This window comes from Aythya fuligula, chromosome 14 (assembly GCF_009819795.1).
Source record: "Aythya fuligula isolate bAytFul2 chromosome 14, bAytFul2.pri, whole genome shotgun sequence".
Taxonomy (NCBI): domain Eukaryota; kingdom Metazoa; phylum Chordata; class Aves; order Anseriformes; family Anatidae; genus Aythya; species Aythya fuligula.
Window position 1 is genome coordinate 16,928,295 of NC_045572.1, and position 23,818 is coordinate 16,952,112.

At 57.3% G+C, this 23,818-nt stretch overlaps 1 protein-coding gene across 2 annotated transcripts in view; it reads right to left on the reverse strand.

Annotated features, from left to right (window-relative positions):
* The window catches only part of JADE2 (jade family PHD finger 2), a 57,512-nt gene that overhangs the window by 18,914 nt on the left and 14,780 nt on the right, over positions 1-23,818 (reverse strand). For both annotated transcript variants that reach the window (XM_032196912.1, XM_032196911.1), the window contains exons 4-6: positions 20,223-20,380; positions 8,935-9,104; positions 897-1,108 (exon numbers count right to left, since the gene is read on the reverse strand). In XM_032196912.1, the coding sequence (XP_032052803.1) occupies positions 897-1,108; positions 8,935-9,104; positions 20,223-20,380 (540 nt within the window). The remainder of the gene's footprint in view (positions 1-896; positions 1,109-8,934; positions 9,105-20,222; positions 20,381-23,818) is intronic.

Consider the following 23,818-nt stretch of genomic DNA (forward strand, 5'->3'; position numbering starts at 1 on the left):
AATCTCCCGTTTCTTTCAGCAGCTGTTAAATCTAGAAACAAACACCCCAACCCCCCAAAAAAACCATCCCCAAATCGCCCTGGTATTTTGTGGAATCTGATTCACTGATGGAAACCATTCAAAACACCCACCTCTCCCAACTATACATATCTCCAGCGCTCTCCCACCTCCAGGAAATGCTGATGGAAAAGCTGCCCAAAGGATGAGCAAATAGAGGAAAAAAAGGAAAGAAAAAATACAAAAAAAAAACAAAGACTTTTCACAGAGAGGAGATGGAAGAGGAGCTCTGCTCCGGGCTCCCCAAGCCCTGGGGCTGATGCTGGCACCCGAGGGCCCTGTTCCTGCGCTCCCCACGGGAGCACACCCAGCAAAACCTCCCCATGGGACCCCACAGACAGGGATGCTCTGCACTGCCTGCCCAGCTCCTCCCGGTGAATACTTCCCCTCTCGCAGTGCACACGGAGCCCACAGACACGGCTCCCTGCTGCTGCTCTTCCCCATTCCCTCCAGCTCGAAGCGTTTACGCTCAGTTCTAAAAATAAAATATTTTCCTCCAGGCAGCGAAGTGAAATGAAACCCTGCGCTCATACGGCAGGGAGGCTGGGACAGGAGCCCTGTGATGTGAGACAACGCATCCAGTGGAGCTGGAAGGTCCTCCTGCCTGACATCATGCTGCAGTCAGTGCCGTGGAGGAGAGCCAGCGTGGCTCTGCGCCCGTGCTGCTCACCCCTGGGTGCTGAAGAGCCCACGGGCGCAGCTTGGTGCAGGCAGGGAAAAAAAAAGCGCACGGATGGAAGGGGAGGCGTAAAGAAACCACAGGGATGAGGGAGTAAGGAGCAGGGGGCACGCCGAGCTCGCGGGAAGCCCCGGGAGGTGTTTCTCAGCGTGCTGCTCACCTGGTGCACGCAGACGTTGCACTTGTCGCAGAACACCATCTCGTTGCCGTCCTCCCCCTCCGGCGAGCGGCACACGTCGCACACCACGTCCTCGTCGTACTCGATGCCCAGCCCCTCCTCCGTCTCGATGGCGATGTTCATGTTCTCGTAGCACATGGTCTCCAGCTCCTCCAGCACTCTCTCCAGGGTGATCTCGTCCAGCTCGGGCTTTTCTGCAAGGCACAAGGCAGAGAAGGACGGGGATGCATCGGAGCCTTCAGCTCGAACCGAAGCTCCGAATCCACAGCAGCGATAAGACCTGTGATTCAGAAAAGGTCTACTCCTAACGCGGGCTACAGTTTATGTTTCATAGACAGTAACGAAATATCGCTGCTGGCTGAGAGGAACGAAAGCCATTCAGCTGAACCAATGCGGATAATTAGGTCTGACAGCTTAAATGTTCAAGGAGACAAGTTTTGCAGAGATGCTTTCCGCAGCGAGGGCTCAAGACAAGCTCTGGCAACGCCAAGTCAATGCTTTAATTGTGAAGACTGTGAAAATTGACCCTTACAAGGCCAATTGAATGGAACTGTAAAACCGAAGCCAAAGGCTGGAGCTGAGGACAAACAAGAGGTTTTTCACCGCCTGGGTGCAGTAGCACCAGGTCAGACCCGGGGCAGGGGCTCAGACCCGCTGTGCTGTGTTTTATTGCTCCTGTATCAGGACCTTTAGTGGAAACAAGTGAAAGCCGTGCAGCCCTCACACTTTTTGCATATTTATAACAAGGGCAGGGTGCTCCAGGCCCCCCCAGGCAGCAAGGACTCCCTCGGCAGGGTTCGTGGCATCCTGTACCCAGCACAACATCAGCACAGTGTCCAGCAGGGTCACACTGTGCCACCGCCACACATCACTGTCCTGTGATGGCAGGACACCTGCTACCTGTCTTCTTGTAAGGCTACAGGAGGCAATGTCTTGGTTACAGAGCAGGAAAGCAAGGCTTGAGGACGTAGTGGTGCCAGCAGGTATTTAGGGAGTGTTGGAGGAGCCTCGCTGGGCTCAGGGGCAAGCTCCCCTGTGGGATGAGGCCACGGAGCTGCTCCTTTCCCTGCTGGCCACCAACCCGCCAAAAAATCTCTGTCAAGGGGAAAAGAGACCCGCAGGCGAGAGCGGCAAGCAAGCACACCATTGTCTGCCTCTTTCAGATCTTCCCCAACGTTTCGCCTTGGCAGGGTTTCCCTTGGCTTGACAAGTCTGTGCAGACGTCTAGCCTGGCATTTCACGTGTCTGTGTCGGGGCTGAGATCCCATCTCGGGCAGGCAGCGCTGCTCCCTATCGCAGCCCTTTCAAGCGCCGGGGCTGCCGTGCTGCAACACGCCGAGCGGCCCGGCCGGGCCTGTTTTGGGAGCCACGAGCCCCAGCAGTGAGCGTGGAGCCCTGCGGAGCCCCCGACCCGCACACGGTGCCCTGGGCTCCTGGAGGAGCTGGGGAGGAGCGTGGAGCTGCACCGGGATGCCAGCACCATGGCTTTTGCCTTGGTGGTGTCCCTTATAAACTCCCCACCGTGATGTCCTTGCTGTAGGAGCAACCCAAGCCTTCGTCTCACGACTTTATGCCAGCGTTAAAGCATAGAGCTCTCAGCCAGCGTTTCAAACCCTGTTCAAATCCCATCAAATCTACTATTTCCCATCCCATTCCTTCAATATTTCAGGCTCTGGTGGAAAGCACAAACCCCACAGACACCAACCTGCCTCCTGCACAGCTCCCATTCCGCATCAGGTGCAGAGAAGCCGCCTTCAAGCGCGTTGGACGCAAGGCAGTGCTCGCCCCGCTGCTACACGGAGGAGGATGGATCCCTGCCTCCTCCCGCTCACACGCTCTCACACTCCGTTTAGATGTAATTACATTAGGAATTCGTTTGCCAAGTGCCATTCAGGATACCTCGGAGCTTATTGAATTGACAATTGCACTTGATGGGGATGAAGCGATTAATCGCTTATGAAACACTGAACAATGGGGCCTGAGGGTGAAGTTCTTTTTCCATTCGAGCTCCATTTATCTCTTTCTGCATCATAGAAAGTTACGGCTATTAAACTCCATTCATAAAATTGTCATTTTTTTGGCTGAGAAAACACTGTCCGTATTGATTGTGGCCGGCCAAATGGCAAAAACAAGAAACACTCCACCAAAACACCACCCGTGCTGTACCCAGCTGTGCCACCATTACCTGCCCTGGGAGCGATGGGCAAAGACCCAGACTCAGACCTTGGCTACACCGATAACTCCAGCTGAAGAAGACCAAGGAACGAGCCCCAGGTCACAACTGTGTCCTTGAGACCAAAATCAGGGCTGTGGACTTGAAGGGCTGAGCAAGAGAAAGGTGTCTGCACTTGGCTAAGGTATGGCAGGGTCTCGTATAAAAGGTGGGGGAGAAAACGAAGCTTTTTGGGGGCTTCCCCAGAAGAAGGGCAATGTCACTGCTGATTTCTCACAGTTTCTGATCAGGAGGGACGTGGCTGGAGGTGAGGATTTCATCTCTCACCGCTGTTGTGACGTGGAGCCATGCTCCCAGCACCAGCACAACAGAAGGCTCCACGTCCCAGCGCCCCTTCCAGGAGCCTCCCAGGCCCTCCTGCCACCAACGCTGACCCAGTAACCGTGACTGGTTTCCGTGTGGATCCCTGCAGAACCCCTCTGTGCCCACCACAGGCCACGTTTCATAGGAACAACTATAATGTGGGGACGTGGCTGTGAAGCTCACCAAACCCCGCAGGTCTCCCAGCCCATAGGGGTTCAGTACGGGTGGCAGGGGGACACACCAGGCTGCTGAAACGCACCCAACAGAGGTGGCACCCGGCGTGACAGAGGAAGACAAAGCTCTTGGAAGGCATTTATGAAGCTGGGGCTCTCAGGCTATCGGCTATGAGGCACAGAAGTGGGAATTGGCTCATTATCCCCTTCCAAACCTCGGGGATGAGCCTCTTTTCATCCTCTCCCCCAGCAAGTGATGCTCTCTCCTGGCTCCTGCTGCCTCCTAGGTCCCTGGGGATCAGCATCAGCCCTGGGAAGACACCAAACACCCCGGGACCACCTCCCCAAAGCCCACGGGGTGGCCCAGCACCCAGAGGAGCCTCCCTGGGCTCCCTCCCTCGCCCCCGAGCAGGGCGCAGCCCGGCCCAGCCGAGCATCCCCAGGCACACTCCTGCACACGACGCCGTCCTCCGGTGTAATTATTTCTGCAGCACTGTAATTTATGTGGCATGAAGGAGCAATATTCTCCCGCTAAATGAATTCTCAGCTACTCTTTATCCCGGTTTGAGCCTACTCAGTGCAGGGAGAAAAAATAGCTGGAGAGCCACCTTTCACAAAACAGAGACCTATTTCTGACTAAACTGCACTCCACTGAAATCAATTTACTGAAACAATAAATCCTTTTAGCCTGTGGAGTATACCTGGAGATAAAACAGCTCATGAACAAACAATCATCAGGGCTGCAGGCTGGGCCATTAGTTGATTCACAAGCTATAAACCTCCGAGTCTATTTTTCTGGGGAAAAAAAAAAAAAAAAAAAAAGTACAGGAGCAAAATTACCATTCCTTTTTAAAGAAAAATGAAGGGGAAAAAAGCACTTGTGAGATGATGTTGGTCCGTCTCTTTGAAAAACTGAGAGCAAAAGGCTGCCAGGTCCTGCTCACCCAGGGACAGCCAGCGCCGTGCTGTCCTGAGCCTGCAGCCCCTGCCCACGGCACGTCAGGGAGATGTGGCAACCACGTTCATCTTTTATCAGCGTTATTTATAAACGGAGCCTTACCAGAAATTGGGACCAGCGAACCCAAGAGCAGCATACAGCCTGCAGGAGCTGAACACAGGCAGTGAAACTTGCAGCTATTCTGTTACAAACCCAGCCTGCTAATGCACTGAGATTTACAGGAACCAATTATCACCCTTTGTGCCACCCACCGACATCAATTATTTCTCGAATTTCAGATGATGACAAAATGTTTTAGAAGCCACTTTCTGATCTGCCGTCTCCCTCCAGTGATGCTCCGCGCTGACAGCGCTGTCCTGGAGCGCTCCTGCTGAAAGCCTCCTTGCTGCAGCCGGCAGCAAACCCGCAGGAGCTCTGGGATCTGCTGCAATTGCTGCCAGGGGCTGAGGGAGGCTGGCAGGGCTGGAAAAGGTGGCAGCAACACGCCTGGAGCTCGCCGTGCTGCTGCTGATCTCCAGCCCTGCTCCTCCGCCCCTCAGCACTGCTTTGCTTCGAACAGGAGTTAAATAACCTCAGGTTTCTTTCCAGAGGCTTGGGGGTGTTTTCACCTCTGCCCCACGGCCTGTGGAGCCGCTACTGAAAATGTTTCTGGTTTTCCTTGCTTTAAGATAACGTAAAGGCCAGGGCTATTATCATATCTGGACCATTGTGTGAGCCTGGGTTACAATTTGGTTGTCTTACCCCAAATGGTCCCCCCAGGAGCGCCCAAGGACAGTAGCAGCCAGGCGAATCCTTGTCCCTGACACCACCGGGGTGGCTGAGAAAAGCCCCAAATCTGCCCCCTGGGCGCTGCTTTACCTCAGAGAGGTGCCTCTGGTGCACCCTGAACACCATCGGGAGCGATGTGTCGGTTTGGGGCAGCCTCTGGCCTCCTGGCTCCCCAGCCCATATATCTGGCTCTGCTCGGAGGAGAGCGGCTTCCCCGGGGTTCCTGCACTGCCTCGGGTTTATTCCGTGCCTACTTGACCAACCTCACCTCCACCGAGGGAGGTATGATCTAATTAGCACACAGACAGATCTCAAGTATGCGGTGATGAATTCCCCCCGGAGCTTCAAAAGCAATAAATGTGACCTTTGCATGTTCCTGCCATAAAATAACAGGAACACCTCCAGCTCCCAAGATAGAAACTGTGGTGGGCATATGTGAGCAGCATACACCATATGGATTAAGTCAAGGGAAGACTGAGAAGCTCGTATTCTGCCTTCAGCAAAATTGATTCCGGCACCGTTTTTAGCAATTTCTTGAGGATTTTCCGTGTGTTTTTATGAAGTGCCGATCACTGCAAAGGGATCGTTCGGCCCAGGCCTTTGAAGTCTGTCTAGCCCCACTCTTACAACAGCTTTGGGTTTAGTGGAGATCGCCGAATACAGCATCAAATCTTAATTTAAAAAAAATGAAGACTTAATGGCATGGCTTCCCTCTGCGCTGCCGGGGGTGACATGTGCATAAATCTGCTCCGGGGTTTCACTCAGACATCTTCAAGACCCACTCCTTTCACCGTCTCCTATCGCAGCAGCAACAGATAAAACATTCAGGCTTGCTTAAACATTGATTTCATCTCCTTCCAGCAGTGCCTTTCTCCCAGGCACAGCCCCCAGCTACTGCAACACGTCAGCGGGCAGGGGTGAAAGCCACTGCAAGCTTCACACGGAGCAGCTCCTGCTTTTGGGAACGGGAGAGGCTGCCCACCTCACCCGGGGAGCAGCAGCAGGCTGCGGATCACCAGAGCTATCTGGAGCTTTATCTGATCCCGGTGATAAAATTCCATCTCGGGGGTGACCTAAAAAGGACTGGAAAAGGCATGTGCTGTGTGCTAGGAGCAGCACGGCTCGGGGTGAGCTAATAGGTGTTTTCCAGCTCTCCTCCCCACCACCCCTCCAGAGCCAGTCAGAGATCAGGCTCCTTCCCTGTCACTGAATATTTGGAGGATGACACACTGTGCCCAGGCACTGCCCAATGACAGCGGCTCAGCCGAACGCCCGGGAGGAATGTAAACTCCTGCTCCACGCCGGGAGATAACTTCTGACTGCTCCGAACAGGAGGCCAGGCAGCCGTTCCCCAGTTAAGTCACGTTAATGATCTCGGAGATTAGCAGAGCTCGTTTGGAAATCTCAGCGTGTCGTTAACGGCGAGGGCTTCCGGGAGAAAGCGCTATTTATGGGCCACCTCCAGGCCAACCTGTGCGCGCTCGGTCTTCTGGATTAGGTGCTGAAGGGCACAAGCCCCACGTCCCTGCCCTGTTGTGGACCAGAAGCACAGATCCGTCCCTGTACGATGCCGAGGAGGCTGAGGCTCCAGCCCAGCAAGGCCCAGGAGGTGACCAGTGATGGATTTGCTGTTCTGACCAAGGGAGCTTAGTACAGAGCCCTGGCAGACCCACCTCCAACACCCCTCCTCTACGTACACCAAAACCTATCAGCTATATTGACAGAAAAACGTGTCGCCTGGGCAAAAAAAATTAAACCAAAACCCACCAAAACCTGTGTGAAACAGGTGAAAACCTGCAGAAAGTGCTCTGGAGCCAGCCCTGGTGGAGAGGTGGGGACACCAGGGGACGGGGTGAGCTCACTCGCTGCTGCGGGCTGCGGCGTTCGCAGTGGATTTCACACAGCAAACAGTTTTCCCAAGCTGCCAGCATATTTAAGGCTCAGACAGCAATTACAGCGCTCTTTCAGCAACAGAAATGGACTGGAGAATCTGCTGATGGACAGTGAGCCTCCTTGCTGCAGTCCCCCGGGGTTTGTTCTTGCCATCTGCGGTGGGTTATTACAGAGGACTTGGGGGCTTCATCAGACACCGTGGTCCCATCCAGCCCGGTGCTGTACACACCCCCCCCCAAAAGGACTGTCCTTGTGAAAGCTTACAGCCTGATAAATGGCAGGGAGCTGCAGGAACTAAAATGCAGCTTGCTCAAAATCGCAGAGGGCATCGGTGGCTGCTGCGCGCCCCCAGGCACATGGTGCCACCCAACTGGGCACCGGCGGCTGGGATGATGCTCAGGCTCCCCCCATAAATCCACCCTAAATCCAGCACTGCTGCTGGCAGAGCCAAGAGCCTCTTGGTGCCACGGCTCGGTACCTGCGAGCAGGGGAAGGATGCGGCCGGCACACATCTGGCCCCCCGAGCATCGCCGCCTGCTTCCCCCCCATGCGGCGGCACCGGGCTCGGCTCAGCCTTCGAGCGATCAATCAGCGCGGAGGCTCCCCATCTGAAAACCATTTAGGCACTGCGTCTGTAAGTGAATACTTTGAAGAAATAATAAAGCGAGCCAAATTTAACCCGCCGGAGCCGGAGGAGCCAAATCTCTGCCCGCTTGCCTTTCTGGAGACGTATGAAGTTCGTGCAAGGGGGAAGTGGCTAGAAGGGAGGATTTCATCTCCGCAACCCCGAGCTCCATCCCCTCCAGCAGTGCACGATCCTGTCTGCTCCAGCACTCGCTGACGTGCTCTGTGCCACCCTCGAAGACCTTTGCAGCCGGGAGTAAGGCTCCGTGCAGGCACGTTTCAGCTTTCACTGCGCTCAAAATGCGAATGTTTTATCACTCTGTCACTCGTACCTGTGCAGCAGCAACCCCACGGCAGCAGCCCTCCCCTACCAAGGACTGGAAAATCCCTCCACGGTCTGGCAGCACCGCACGCCCAAGTGCCTGTGCCAAGCTATCTGCCCAACAGACCATGCTAAGCAAAGCGCCGGGGGCCAAATTCCCAGCCCAGTTACCTGCACCCAGCACTAATGGATGTAAAAATGTGCGGTCGTGTAAGAGCTGGCAACACTATGCTGTGGTATTTAAAGACAGCCGGGAAGGGAGAGAAAACCCAGGAGCAGCACTTAAGAGAATCTGAGGTTTGGAGTGGGAAACCTCCCTCCTCTGGCTCCCCCTGTCCAGTTGCAGATCTGGTCAGCCCAGGGGGGACGAGTCGGGGTTGTGGTGCCCACCCTGACTTAACAGCTCCCTCCTGCAGGGAGCACACAGGTGACCATGGTCACCAACAGCCCGGCTGTGAGTGCCCTGGATCTGCTGGTTCTGCACAGCAGGACCCTGTGCCACCTGCACGCTGCTCTGCTCCACCACCGTCTGCTTTGCTCTGCTCTTCTCACCACGTCCCAAAGCCCTGAGGCGAGCAAGAGGCAATTCAACGTGCTCAAGACCCCGTGCAATCTGCGTAACCTCTTCTGGAGAGCCAAACAGAGGTTGCTTCCTCAAGGCCTTTTCTGCCACAAGATGACTTAAAAGTCCTCGTGCCCGCTCTGCAGGCAGCCCAGGCAGGAGGAGAAATGGCCGTGGTGCTTACCCATCTCCTTGAGCTCCATGTTAACCAGCTCCAACCAGCAGGCATCGAGCTCGTCCAGGTCGTAGCGGCTCACTCCCTGCAAGTATGTCCTTGTGGCTTCCGAAATCTCCGAGCCGGGCAGGCTGCTCGGCGAAACCGGCGAAGGCGAGTTCTCCAGCTGGGGAATGATCCTGGAAGGAAAGGAGAGGTTGAGAAAGAGCCACAGCTCCCAAAAGCCTCCCAAAAGCCCGGGGGCCTGTTTCTTGCCACGGAGGGTGCAGTCACGGCACCGACAGCCTGACTCAAGCACATCTTGAGGCGGGAGGGAGGCGAGGAGCTGCTGAAAACGGGAAGGGAAGCAGCAGCGAGTGCCTGCAGAGCGTCCACTGCTGGGTCTTAGAGAAGAGGAGGGGACCTCTGGGGTGTGTGAGGGGTCAGGGGCTGCTTCCCCCAGAGGGAAAATATTTCTCGCCGCTGGTAGCGGGGCTGTGCAGCTGCCGCGCACGAGAAGGGGAGGGCTCGCTGCGTGCCAGGGTAAACAGGACACGGCACCAAAACAAACGGCTCGGGCTCAGCTTTTCGGGAACAGTTCTGCTGCTGTCCAAGAGAAAAAAAACATGTAAAAGCAGACAAATAGCCACTCCTGACTTTGATAAATGCCTGCGGGTTCCCATGGGCTAGGAGTTTTCTGTCTGCTCCAGCTGCACAGCACCGCGATGGCGACGGCCACGAGGTCGGCACGGCCCCCAGCACCTCAAGGAGCGCTGATGGGGGAAGCTGCCACAAAGTGCCTGTGCGGAGGCTTAAACGAGCACCTGAGCACACGATGCAGGTGAATTTGTTTGCACTGGTCTGGGAATCAAGGGGTTGTTCCGCTGGCCCCTGCCTCCGCCTGCCTCAGCCTATTCCTCTCCCCCAAATTGGTCCCCTACCACTAATCGGCCGCCCTCCCACGGGCTCCCCAGCCCAGCGAGGCACCGTGCCCGGCCCCTCTGACACCAGGATCTGCTTCCAGCCCCCTGCCTGGGATACTGCAAGGAGCCGTGGCTGGGCTGGATGTTTTTAGCCTGGTTCCAGCACCATGAAGCCACACGGAGAGCCTGTCCCCGCTCACACACCACAACAGCACCTGCATGACGAGGCTGTGGGACCGCCACTTGGCAAACCATAATAAAAATCCCCCTGAAGGGTCAGCCCCCTTCTCCATCCGTCATCCTTCCGAATTATTTCAATTACGAGTAACTTCCCTTTCCCCACGACAGTTTTCCCACTACCACTGACTGGCTGGGACACAACCAGGATGCCTGGCAAGGAAAGCATCCCCCGACAGCCAGAGCGATGGCTTGGAGCGCTGCGACAGCACGCGTGGGGACACAGGAAAATGTTGCAAAGGAACACGCAGGAAAATAGGAGCACAGCAACGTGCTGCTCCACCTCGTCCCTTCCCGGTGGCTTCTGTGCTTGGAAACCCGGCTGGGCAAAGCCTGAGGGTCCGGCCCTGCTCCTGCACCCGCACAGCCTTTGGGGCCGGGGTCGTGGAGCTTTTCTGGCTGCTTGCTGCCTGACCCTCGGCAAAGCGATCAGCCTCTTTCTGCTTTACATTCCCCGCCAGCAAATTGGAAATAAAGATATGCCTCAAGGCCCCGGGGACATCTCCAAACCTCAGCTCAGGATCTGAAAATAAGGCCGGGAAAACACATCTCTGAGTCCCCAGATTTTAAAATGAGCCGACTGTAATCTAGGACAGGGCTTGGGGATTCGGGAAAGCCTGTATTTAATGCAGACAGCAGTAATAACACTGAAACCGGGCGTGCTGCTATCGAGCTTCAGGACTCTCCTCCAAGGAGCTCCCAGCCCCCTAAAATACTCCGGGGCCCTTGGTGCCAGCAGAACTGAAACCCTCCCTCTGTGAGCCAGCTCCAGGTCGGTTTTGCAAAGCACCATGCCCTGGGCACACCAGGCACTGGCCTTACAGCCACCCTTGGGGCCAGCCCCGCAGAGATTTCCACAGCACAAAGGGAACTTTGGGCATCTCTGGGGGATTTTTCCTGTTCTTACAGAGTTTTGCTGCTTTGGCTTTTCATCTCCGGGCTCTGTTCAAAGAGGCTACCAGGCAAGAGTGTGCCCCAAGGTGCCCCAAGCCACCTCTCACCCTAAATGAGAGGGTGGTGGCACAGAGAAACGGCTTCGTGTAGCAAGATGTGGCAGGAAACACCCAGACAAGGCAGGATCCTGAGGCTCAGAGAGGCTCCGCGGTGCGCAGGGGGTGTCAAGAGAAGAGAAAGCACCGAGCGTGACCCCTGGCTGGGAACGGGAAGCATCACGAGGCCGGGGTGACTCATAGCAGGCCCCAGGAATGCTTCATGCGCTCCAAAGCGGGAAGGTGGGCAGAGGACACACCATGCTGAAGCAGGAAACGAAAATGCTGGAGGAGCGAGGAGCACGGCCGCAGAGCTGACCGGCGCTGCACTGGCACCACAGCAGCTTTCAAACACCCCGAGCGGACAGCTCTGTGCCAGGCCTAGGGGTGTACCCGGGCAAAAAAGCCCCTTTTACCGAGGTGAGATGGCAGAGATGAGAGTGGGACCCTTGCAGACCCCGCACGGCACCACCACGGGGACGCAGCTGCAGGAGAAGCCTCTTCTCGCCCGGCCAGAGCTGGTGTCCCAGGGTCACCCCCATTCAGCCAGCCAGAGGCACGGCATTTCAGAAGGATCGGCATCAATCCGGAGCTTGTTTCAACGAGGGGTGAAAATTGGGATCGGGCTGAACAGCACAACAAGCCCGAGGCCACGAGGCTGCAAGCGAGCCTCAAGGGCACTCGAGGGAAAGGAGTAAGAGGACCCCAGCGCTCCCGGGGATCGCATCCATCCCAGGAGATGATGCGGCAATAAAACACACTCGGCGAATTCCCATGGCTCATCATCTCTGTAAACTGAATGCTTCAGCTGGCTGAAGGGAGAATGCTTTTTTTTCTCTACATTCTCCCTTTTAATATGCCAGATAGAAATAATAAACCATCCCGAGCAGCGTTTCGCTCTCAGAGCGCTCCGTTTTATCACAACGAAGGCTTTAGTCAGTCCTCTTCTCGCTACCTACATTCCAGTCTAAATTAGTCTGGTCCAGTGTCCATAAATAAATCAGCTTAGGAAAGTCAGTGGAAAGATAATTCTGCCAGCAACCTTCAGAGGATGCTGATACCGCTCTTACTGCCAGCTCTGCTCGCGGGGGAATTCTCCTGCGGCACACTCCAACTTCCAAAAGGCGCTCTGCGATTTAAAGGGACAATTTTCCTTCGCTGTTTATTAAAACAGCATCTCGCGGGCTCCTCGGGCCAGATGCCCAATCTTCTTATGAACTTAAGCTCACAGATTCTGTAAGCGCTGGCGCTGCTGAACGGCGGAGCGGGGCGTGAGGGGTTGGGGAAGGAGCCTGCTGGTGCCGGGGAGAGGGGCAGAGGGGGTGAACAGCTCGTGGCAATGAGGGCTGCCACCACACACAGGGATTTGGGATCCTCAGCATACTCGGGACCAGCTTTTGCCCCTCTTTCCACCTGAAAATGGCAGGGACCGGCTGGGCGAGCGGCTTCCCAGCACCTCCAGGAGGCAGGTGCTGGTGCCCACGGGTGGCTGTGCCCTCAGGAGACGATGCTGCAGGCACCACAGGTGATAGGATGGGAAGAAACCCAAAACCAGAGGGTAAAAGTGAAACCTGGGGCATGGAGCTGAACCCCTGGAGGCGGCCAGTCCCATGGAGGAGCCGCTGTCCCCAAAACCTGTTGTTCCCAACCCACCACGGGATGTGTGCCCTGTTCTCAGCCGGCCCCGCTGTGCCCAGAAAAATAAGGATTTGCAGGATTTCCTGACCGGCTGCTGGAGCCAAAACCCCTCAAGAATTGGCAACCACTGCTGCAAACCCAAAATTGTGCTCGTGTACAAAACAGGGGCTGCGGGCACAGGATCAGCTCCGGGGGGCAGAGGTGGGGAATGGGAACCCTCGGCTGCCACGGGCAGGCTCTGCTGGTGTCAGCTCCTGTAACAAGCATGGTCCTGGCAAAAAAAACTTGCTGCAGGTAACAACCTTTGCCTCGGACATCCACACTCAAGCACACAGCCCCATATAACCCCACAGTTTGTCTCTGCTGCTGCTGCTGCACGTGGTGGACCCACGGAGGTCCCAAACCCTGGGGTCCCCAGCTCACCGAATTTCCACTGCAGTGCAGGACTGCAACGTTTTCCCTTTTCACTTGTCACCTCCCCTAAAAAGCTTATCCTTCCTTCTGCCTCGAGCAAACAGCTTGCTCCAACCCCCTCGGCATGGCAAAACGCTTGATGCAGCTCTGAATCTGGATTTGGCCCCGGGAAGACGTGCCAAGCTCCTCTACCACAACCCCCCACGCCCAGAAATCCCCCCCCCGGCTGCACAAACACCGCTGTGGCCATCGCTCGGCGCCACCGAGGTCCCTTTGTGCTACCCCGGGTGCTCGGGAAGGGTTAATGCTGCTCACAGCATCGTCCTGCCCTCCGGGTACCAGCAGCCAGTGAGGGTGGCTGCAGCTGACGTAATGTGGCTGCGCACCATGCGCATCGCGTGGGGTCCTGCACCAGGGCTGCCAGGGACCCCCCCGAGGTGCCAGGGACCCCCCTGATGTGCCAGGGACCCCCCCGAGGTGCCAGGGACCCCGCCGAGGTGCCAGGGACGCCCCCGAGGTGGCAGGGACCCCGGTGTCCCCTGGCAGGGAGGTACCAGCCCGGCGCGGTGCGGCTGCCCCCCCGCCATCCCTTCGGCTGCTGCTTTTCCCTGCTAAACTCTGGGCTCGCGGCGCTTTCCAGGCAGAGCCGATTCCAAACATCGGCCCTGAGAGCATTTGCAAGGGAAAATCCTCGGTTTTGGCTCCCTGGCCCCATCTGGGTCTGGCTGCCTGGGTTTGCAAATCCCCCCCCCCCCCGAGAACCCTATTTCCTTACGAAGCACAAGGGATGGGGTGGGGTGGGGTGGCCCCTCACAGGCTGCAGGCAGGTTCAGAGACTCGCAGAGAAATTTAGCTGGGGCTCCGAGCTGCAATTAACAGGTGCAATTAGAAAAACACCCCCTTGCCCCTTCTCCAGCTAAAGCCTCCTCCAACAACAGCCTGTGACCAGAGTGGGTCCTGCCAGGCCCCTGGAATAAAGCAGTCCTCTAAGGGGAAAGTGATTCACTCCTCTTTGATGTGTTAAAGAGAGGAAAACAAGGGAACAGGAGGCACTAAACAGCCATCTTGGTAAACCCGGGCAGCTTTTCCAATTTCCTTCCTGAGCTGTTTATCACCGTGTAAGAAGCCCGATACCCCGCAGACCGGGCAGAGAGCAGCGCGCTGATGCCCCTGCCTTCCTCACGTTCATATTCCAGGCTGAACCTCGCCGAGACTCAGCTCAACGGATGAATTATTTAGGTCTCGGCTCCGAGTCGGTGCCCAGAAAATAATTCCTAAGCAGAGAGGGGGAGAGTGGCAGTAAACAAGTGCTGGGATGCAGCAGGAGAGCTGCAGAGCCCCGCACAGAGCTGCGGGACCCCCCAAAAAGCCCAGAGGTGGTATCTGGGCTGCGAGGAGAAGGTGCACGCTGCTTCTGGTGCACCTGGAGCATCCCTCTGGCATCCCAGCACTGCTCTCCCCACTTCTCCTCCCCATCAGAGCCCAGGGCTGTGTGCCAGACACAGCCACAGGTCACCGATGCTCTGCTCCATCCCATCCAGGTCCTGGAAGTCTTGGAATCGCTGCTAGCAAAGGCAGGGACACTTGAGCGCGCGTCTTCTCGAGATAAAAAGGACCAAACCCGGTGCTTCTTCACGCAGCTCCAGCCAAACTGCTAACGTTAAAGCATCTGGAGTTAATTAGCCCGGCCAGATAATGCTTCCACAATTATTTCAGCAATGCAAACAGCCCCACTTTGCTTTGGATCCACCTACTGCCGGAGAGCAGAGCCCTGCACCTGCCGTGGCTCTGAGCCCTGCGGGGCCACCAGCCCGGGGATCCTCGTGGCCACCCCTGCTCCTGCCGAGGGAGCTGAGCACCGGGGGCTCGCAGGGAAGGTGAGGGCACGGGGCTGAGCAGCACAGCACCAGGAGGGATCCGTCTGCCGGCCCTTCCACCATCCACGCTGCTGCCAAGCCACCCGTGCCCTGCTGCCTTTCCCAGAGCCTCTCCAAACGCACTGAAAAAAACCCAAAGCTCCCAGCTCCTCCCCAGTAGGACACCGGGGGCACGCTGCCTCCACTGCCTCAGCTTGCCTCAGAACTGCAAATTTCACCTAAATCCCATGGATTTAGGTGCCCACCACAGCTCCCCCTGTCCTGGTCCTCCCAGCTCCACGAGGAGCACCCGAGAGCGAGTTTCTTGTATGGTTCACGGGGACGCTGGGCGCACTGATCACCACGAGGGGATTTAATTACAGCTGCAAGCAGCAGCGATCAGAGTTGCTGCTATTTTGCCCAGCTGCACGCTACGAAACGACCAAAAGTAATGGGCAGTAAAGACCCCAAATCCCACAGCTCCAGCAGACCTGCAGCTCCCGACACGAACCCAGCTCAGCAGGACCTGACGGGGCGTGAGCAGCCCCCTGTGGGGCTGTAGGAGCTGACCAGCACTCAACCCTCTCCTTCCCAGCAGCAGCGTCACACAGGCAGCCCGCTGAGGTTTCATTACTGGGGAATTTGGGGCTTCTTTTTTGCTCTTCTCCACCAAGCAAGCGCCGTGGGCCAGCTCCTGAGCCCCGGGTCAGCCTGGCTGTCTCCATCCCCACCACGGCCACGGAGCCAGCCGGCCTTCCTCTCCCCACTCACATCCCCCAGGGCTTGTGGCCTCCACGTTGGGGCCCGGCGCAGATGGGGTTTGTGTTCCTTTTGATCAGACCCAAGCCTCAGATCTTGAAAGGGAAGCGTGCCCGGACTTCTGGAGAGGAGCACAGCCTCCAGACGGTCAGCCGCAGAGCGGGGCCGGGGGACCCGAGAAGGAGCCCTTTGTAAAATCGCCACCGGGCCGGCTGCGAGCCCTGAGCTCACACATTTTTCAGCATGAGCCGGAGGGGATGAAAAAAAAAAAAAAAAAGAGAAGGCAAAAAAAAAAAGAAAAAAAAAAAAGAGAAGGCAGCTGATGTTAAAACAACAGCGCTGCTCCAAGAGCTACACAAACCGCTGCAGCATCCCGCCTGCCCCTTCTGCAGCAAAGCCCAAGGGAAGCTGCTGATGAGTCAACAGCCAGCCCGCCTCGGCGGCCGAGGGAAGGAGGGAAGGAGGGAAGGAAGCCCGGCCTCAGCCCGGCCTGGAGCTGCAGAACACCGTGTGCTGGTCGCTGCAGCGCCGGGAGCAACGTCGCCGCTGCCACGAGCCCTCCCCGTGCTGGGCAGCCACGGGGGGAGACGTCCAGGAGGCTCCCGTGGGGCTGCACTGCCAGGGTCGGGTTAATCCCTTTGCTGGAGTCACTCCCTTTATCCCCTGGGGTTTCTGGAAGGTGCCCACAGCCCCGTTGGGATCAGTGGGGGCTGAGGGGAGCGGAGGGCAGGGTTGTGCCCCCATCCCACAGGCGCTGCCGGGCACCGCTTGGCTTTGCGCTCTGGCTCAGCAGCACCAATATTTTGGCACAAGCTCGCAGCAGCCCGCTCGTCTCTGGGATGCTCCCTGCGAGCTGACCTTTTGGGTGCCTCCTGCTCCCTTCTGCCGTGGAGCAGCACCATCCTTGGGGCTGTCACGGAGCCAGGACACGAAGGGCACCGCACGACCCCAGCAGCCCTGCAGTTCCTCCCGGAGATGCTGGGGCAGCTCCGTGGGGCCAACAGGCAGCAGCTCCACGCACAGCCAGCCGTGGCCCTGCACCACACAGCGCTGCCAGGGCTTGCTGGGGCCCTGGGGGAGCAGAGGGGACACAGGGGGACAGTGGGGAGGCGAAGGGGACTGCGCTGAGTGCCCCTCCGATGTGGCAGCCGCTCCCCGGCGGGGCTCTGCCCTCGCCCCGCTCGTGTGCGCACAGGTTGCGCCTTCCTGTTGCCCCAGCACTCCCTGATTTCTGTTCAAACAGGGCCACAGCGATGACACAAGTTCGGCTCCGCGACGCCAAGAATATCTGGGAGCCCTGCCAGCGAGAAGCAGCCTTCCTGCTCGTCCTCCTGCTGTGTGCACATTCACAGGAAACAGAACCTACGGCACAGACCGAGGGGGCTTAACGCGAGCTCCAAGAGCCACCTTGAGATGCTGCCTGCATCCCCGTCAGCTCGGGGGAGGAACCGCCTGCCAAAAACATTAAATCATTAAATAAGGAAGGAATTAGGAGCTGTACAGGTGCATCACATCAGAGGTCGGTGCCAGGTCTGCACGGAGGGATGCTCTCTGCTGTGTGAGCTCGCCACGTGCTGCTATGCCTGGCTCCAGCGGGGAGGGATGAGCCCCCCTCGGGCTCCCAAGACCTGCTCCAACAAAAGGGGCTCCCCGTTCCCGTTTGGAAAGGGGCAGTACCCGCACCCCGATGCTCCCAGAAATTGGGGTACCTCTGCAGTCGGTGCCACCACTTCACCTTGCTCAGCCCTCAGCCTCGAGCCGAGCTGCTCCCGTTGGCGGGAGGTACCCGCGGTACCTCCGCGTTTCCCCTGCTCTCACTCGACTCCAGACGGGTTTTAAATCCCCACCACAGCCTGTCAAGCTTTGGGCAACGCTCAGGCTGTACAAAATAACCCCCTTTTTAAGCACTGATGAGCCAGAAATGATTGCGAAGAGGAAACACCTGATGTCCTGCACCTCCCAGTGACCCTGCTGTGCGGGTGGCCACCAGCAGCAGCCGCGTGTCCGGCAGCACCCGGCCCTGGGCACCAAACCAGGGGGACAGCGAGCCCAGGGATGCTCCTCTCCCCCCATCGCCCTCCACACAACCGCAGGACGATCTGTGCTAGCCTACAAAGCACCCCCTGCATTAAGGTGGCTCTTGGCGGAGGCATTTTTCAGGCAGCTGCTTTCCGGGGGAAGCACTCCTTAAAGCACAGTGCTTTCCCTCCCGCCTCACCCCCAAGCTTTGACATTTGTCGAGCTCCAGCAAAACGAAACGTTTCGAAATCTAATTTTCAGCTTTGGATCCGCAAAACCTAGAGGCAACGGGCGGGTAGGAAGAGCTCGTTTCCAAGCGCCCAGGCGGGAGATGAAAAGAGCAGCAGCAGAAGCGGCGGCGGCGGCAGCTGCACACAACAACACACCTTGGGGAGGGGGAGACGCAGCTCTGGAGCGCGAAGCAGCTCTCAAACCCTCTGCTAAAAAACCTGCCGGGGGCTCCAGCCCATCCCCTGCACCTCGGGGTCATGGGAGATGGGTTTGGGATGTGTTTTCCAGGCATGGCTTGCCTGTTCCCCACGGGCAGCACGCTGTTACACCGCTGTTTTACCCCTCTGAGAGGTGGCAGAAAGCAAAACGCGGCCCCGGGGCTGCGCCAGCTCTCGCCTTGGCACAGGAGAGCTGCTGGGCTCCAGGCTTTGGTCTGTAAAAAACCAGGGGCTGTGCATTTTGCTCAGCAGGGAAAGAACTCAAGGAGGCACCTTGCGCAGCTGTAATGATCCCCATCTCCCCTCCGATGCAGGACGTGGCTCTGGGCAGGGACCCAGGCAGATGAGCAGCAGGAGCAGAGACCCTGTGTGGAAAATGGGGATGGGGCTGCACAACTTGAGCCTGCAGCAGCCCAGAAGGAGCTGCTAGGATCAGCAGGGCACATCACAAACCCGCTGTGGGGATTCACTGAGCTGGCTGCGAGCACTGGGGCCACTACCAAGCGTCTTTGGGGAGGCACAGAAAATAGGTCCCACCTCAGCAGACCCAAAGAAGCCACGCACCACCTGCCTCTGAGCAGAAAATTCTGGGAAAAACACCGAAACCCACACAGAGGCGAGCTGCACGAACACCTGCAGAAAATGAGAAGGGAGCAGGAAGCATCCGAGAGGGCCGGTGACCTTTGTGGTGTGCGGACAGAAGGTGGGACACGTCCTGACTTAGCAGGGCTCTGGCCCTGCCTACGGGGAGACGCTTCCAGGTACCCATGGGCAGAGCCTTTTCCACACGCACGGGGTGTTCTCCATCCCTTTAGGGGCATCCCTGCATGGGAACAGCAGGAACTGTGCCAGGACAACCCGAAAACGAGGGCGTGGGGCAGAGCAGAGGAGCACATCTGCCAGGAGGGGCTCGAAGCAGGGCAGCCGGCCCCAGGAGCTCCTGGATGCCCAACGCCGCCCGACGCACGCTGCTCTCCAGGCTGGCTTTAAAAAGGCCCCTCCAGCCCCGGCGGTGCCAAGCTATCACTTTTCGGCTGGAAATAGCACCAGCGCGAGCCCTCAGCTGGGGAGCAGAGCATTTACGAGTCCAGCCTGCGGTTAGCTATCAAAGACGACTAAAAAAAGATATTCCGCACGCAGTTTTTTTTCTTTTTTTTTTTTTTTTTTTTTTTTTCCTAAGGATTAAATCAACTCAACAGCCCCCTTTACAACTTCCCTTTTGATGTGTTCGGACTCATTAAAGTTTCATTTCTTTCTCTCTTTTCCCCTGGGGAGGAGGGCAGCGGGGGGGGCGGGGAGGGAAGCGCACACAAAAGTTTGCTTCATAACCGGGGGCCGGCAGCTGCGGGAGCAGCTGCTGCCACCACGGACAAACGGTGCCTGCGTCGGGGCCAGCGCCTGGCCCAAACCCCCCGTTATCTGGGGAGCAGCACGGCCCCTCGAGCACGGCCCCGTCCCCAGCATCACCTTTTTGCCACCCGTGCTTTGCCAAGCGCTCGGAGCAGGGGCAGCGGCGCACCCCCCGGCTCTGTGCTGCCTCGGCAGCTGCTGCAGGGTCTATTTTAAACCCGGTTCCCCATTTTAAAATAGCGAGCCGGGCTCCCTTCTAGGCCAATCGGCATCATCTCTGCAAAGTCCCGTGGATGCCTGCCTGCTCACCGGGCTCCTTTTCCCAGCCCTTGAATGTTTGTGCTCCCATCCCATTTCCAGCACCCCCGCCGTGACGTACGGCCACCACGGTGCTGCTAGATGGAGGTGCGTCCATCAGCAGGCAGATGCTGACGTTCTGGCTGGCTTTCTGCTGTGTTTTTTTTTGAAAACACCCCTCTGATTTTATCAGATCTTCTCAAAATTCCCCAACCACAAGCAGGCGAGGAGCTGGCCCGCCTGGCACGGCTCCTCTCCGCCTCCCGGCAGCGGCGCAATCGCTCGGCACCGTGCCCATCCGGGGGGACAAGGGACAAAGCAGCCCACCAGGGGACAGGGAAGGTGACAGCACCCCCCCTGTGGCACGGAGGGGACCCGCTGGCTTACCTGACCACGGGCTGGGGGATGGCCTCGGCGCTGGCGGGGACCTGGACGCCCTTCTCCCACTCCTGGCGCCAGGGGTCGGCCAGGACGTAGTACTCCTCCGGGCTGAGCTGGAAGGAGTCAGGGATCTTCATGGCTGTGATCAGATCCGTGCGGAAAACCTGCACCAGGAAACAAACAGCGGGGAGGGTGAGGGGCTCTGACAATGCTCTGTGCATGCACCCGGGGCAGGAGCTGGGGATAACCACGGGTGCCAGCGTGGCAGGCTCGCTGTGTCAGCCTGGGCTGCCTTCTCCTAGGGGATCGATGCTCACAACCACTGCCTTTTAACTTCTACTGGGGCAGATGCTGCTTTCTTTTCTCTTGGCAGGAATGAAGCTGCTGGCAGGAGAGGCACTGCACTGCCCCGAGCACCTCTGTGTCCCCACAGCCACCTCGCTGCCCTGGGCACCCTCCTGTCCCCATGGGGTAGAAATCCTCCCAACTTTGCCATCCCCGCCTCCAGAAGCCCCTCCACGCGGGCCGTTCTCACACAAAACGCATTCGTCTGGCTTTGGTGGTGTGTTGTTGTGTTTTTTTTTTTTTTTTCTAAAAATCCCCTATGAATCATCGTTGTTAAAATGCAGGCAGAGCAGCTTTCGCACAGCCACGGGCACGGCAGCGCCGCCCGCCTCGGAGGGTGACCCTGTCCCGGTTTTGGCCCCGGCACGGTGCTGCCGGCGAGCTCCCTGCCCGCAGCTCCCACCTGGCTGCCTGCTCTGCTGTCTCTGAGCAAAACTACCCCAAAGCAAGCCCACGGCTCCAGCAGCACCCTCCCTGAACCATTCACTGCCCTGAAGCCCTGAGGTTTGGTGCCGGTGACTCTCAGGGCCACGGAGCAGGCCCCTTGCAAAGCCCCTCGGCTGCTGTGGTCCCCTCTGCCACCACCTCAGCTTGTTTTGAAGAGATCGCCTTCCTGCTTCACAAAAACCACCCCACTAGCAGCAGAGAGAAATATCCATGAGTCAAGGGCTCGAAGAGGCTCCTGGTTACACAGTGAAACCCAGACGTGCTGTGCCGGGACCGGTGGAAGGCCCCTTGGGGGTTGACTTGTGAGCTGTGCTTGCAGCGAGAGCACCAGGAGCAGAGCCTGGTTTTCCAGGGCATGGCTTTGCCTCAAAAAGCTCCAGCTGCCTTCGGGAGAGCAGCCACGCTCCCAGCAGGCACCCAGCTGCCACCGCTGGCTGCGGTCACGGCGGCTTTTTGGGTGGACACGGCGCTGGGAGCAGCAGCTGGAGCATCCTGGTGGGCTCTCCGGCCGCCTGACGGGTGCACAAAGCACAAAGCCTCGCTGCATTATAGCACCGCTTCCCCTTCTCATTGTCTGTCTCGTTCCCGAGGGCAAAGCTCGAGTTTAGTCCACAGTTTGTTTAGTGAGCAGGAAAATATCCGGCTAAGTGGTGATAGAGATGCCTGCGTACGTGGCCCCAGCCTGCAGCGAAACACACGGGGATTTCTCCTCACCCCATAAACCTCCTCCGAGGCTGACACCGGAGCCCTCCTCTACCAAAATCCACCAGCCCCGTGGACAGGGCCCGTGCTCCTTCTCCACTTCTGGCCCTGCAGAGCCATCCCCCAGCATACCACCACGAAAAGCACCCCAACCAAATCCATCACGGTAAATACGGCCGTCCTGCCAGACACTGCCAGACAGCAAGGGCTTGAGCGATCCCGTCTCTCGCGGAGTCAAAATAAATTGTAAATAAGAACGGATGCCCTCTCCTCTCCTCCATCTGCCATTAGCCAAAATCACAGCCGCGATGCCAGCAGCCGGGCTCGGGCACCGTCTCGCTCCAGCCACGGCTGGGATGGCCCAGGTGTTTTCTGCAGCGCCGCTTCATCTGTTTGCAGTGTTTGTCCTCAAAACGAGCACTGCCTTGTGAGGAACACAATAAATCATACAGCACGGGCTCACGCTCCTGATTCAACACCAACACGCTTTGGGGAGTATTGCAGAAACCCAGCCGGCTACGATGCAGGGAACTAGACATTAACCAAGACCACTGGGACCAGGATTTAGGTCAGTTTGTTTAATCCTCGGAGCCTCAGCGGATAACCCAATTAGAGCTCAACACAGCAAACAACCTCCTCTGTGTTGGGACCTCTCTGAATCACACCGTTACCTTCCTCCTCGTGCATCTGCTTGGAGTCGTTGCTGACTGCAGCTACATAAAGCCCACCTGAGCTGCCCAGAGCCAGCCTTAGAGCATCCTCCAGCCACCACAATTCACAGCCTAGACGCTGCCGTCGGAATTAGGCTCGGTGTGAGGGATCTCAAGTTCCTTTAAGTCTACGTGCTACAAATTCCTCCTTAGGAACGCCACAGTAGCGTTTTACTACGCTGCCGGTGCGAGAAATTAAAAAAAGAAAAAGATTAAGATAAACGCTAATTACGCATGAGAAGGAGCACGCACGATGTCATAATCCTCCCCGTGCCACGTGTCTGCGTCTCAAGCAGCGAGAAATAAACAGAGGAAGCCCGCTGCAGCTCGTCTGCTAACGGAGCGTGCAAACACAGCCCGTGCCCGACGTGTCTGCATTGCCAGGACCCCAGCTCGGGCAAGGGGCCACTTCCACTCCCAGATTTTTTTTTTGGAGAGAGCAGGGAGCCGGCGGTGCAGGCAGGGCCCTGCCACAGGGCATCAACCTGCAGCGATGGGGACACTGTCACAGGACCATGGGCAGGCACTGATGGAGGACTTAGTGCAGAGCCCGTCCCGTTGCCTTCCTCTTGCAGACGGAGACCTGTGCTGGCATGCCCCGAGTCGCCCAGTGAGCCCTGGGAGGAGCTGGGAGCACTGGGAACCCGGCGAACTGGCTGTGATGTGCTGGACCTGAGTGTGCCATGGATAATGGGAGAGCTCCCCTCTTCCCTGTGCACATCACAGGCTCGCCTCTTCCTGCATCAAGTCTTCCCCAAATTCAGCCCTTCTGGCTTTTCAGCTCGCGTCGGCGTGGAAGCTTAGTTTTAATTTTAAGCCAAATAAGCACGATTGTATCTATTTCCCCGAAGATGATAAGGCACATCGCAGGCTGGATTTGCAATCTTACTACTTCATTTATTTAGGCCTTCTTGGAAAACAGATAAGCTCGCACATCCAAAGGCAGCGAGCACGCCAGCACTTTATCACAATGATGCCTCTGTCTTTTCATGAAGAACTGGAAATGCTCAAATTATTAACTATCAAAGCAGAACACTTTAGAAATGATAGAATGCCACAGAAATTGTAAAGGAAAGCAGATCAGTTGTCTGGAAATCTCCCAACAGCTAATACGCTCAAATTGTAATCTAAATGTCTTTTTGTTTTGAATTGTCTGGGATTAGGGTTGGGAAAAGACTCAATTATTCTACTCAAACTCTTCTGAATTATTTATGAAAACTAAATAAAGGATAAATTGGGCACTGATGAACTGAGGACCTGGCAGTGAAGAGAAAGTTGTGTACCAGAAAACAAGCAATTTTCCCTCAATAGCACTGTTTACTGTTTCTTCCCCTCCGCAGGAACTGACAATTTGTCTCGGGGGCCGCTGCCACCCGCCCCGTGCCGGGGACAGGCCAC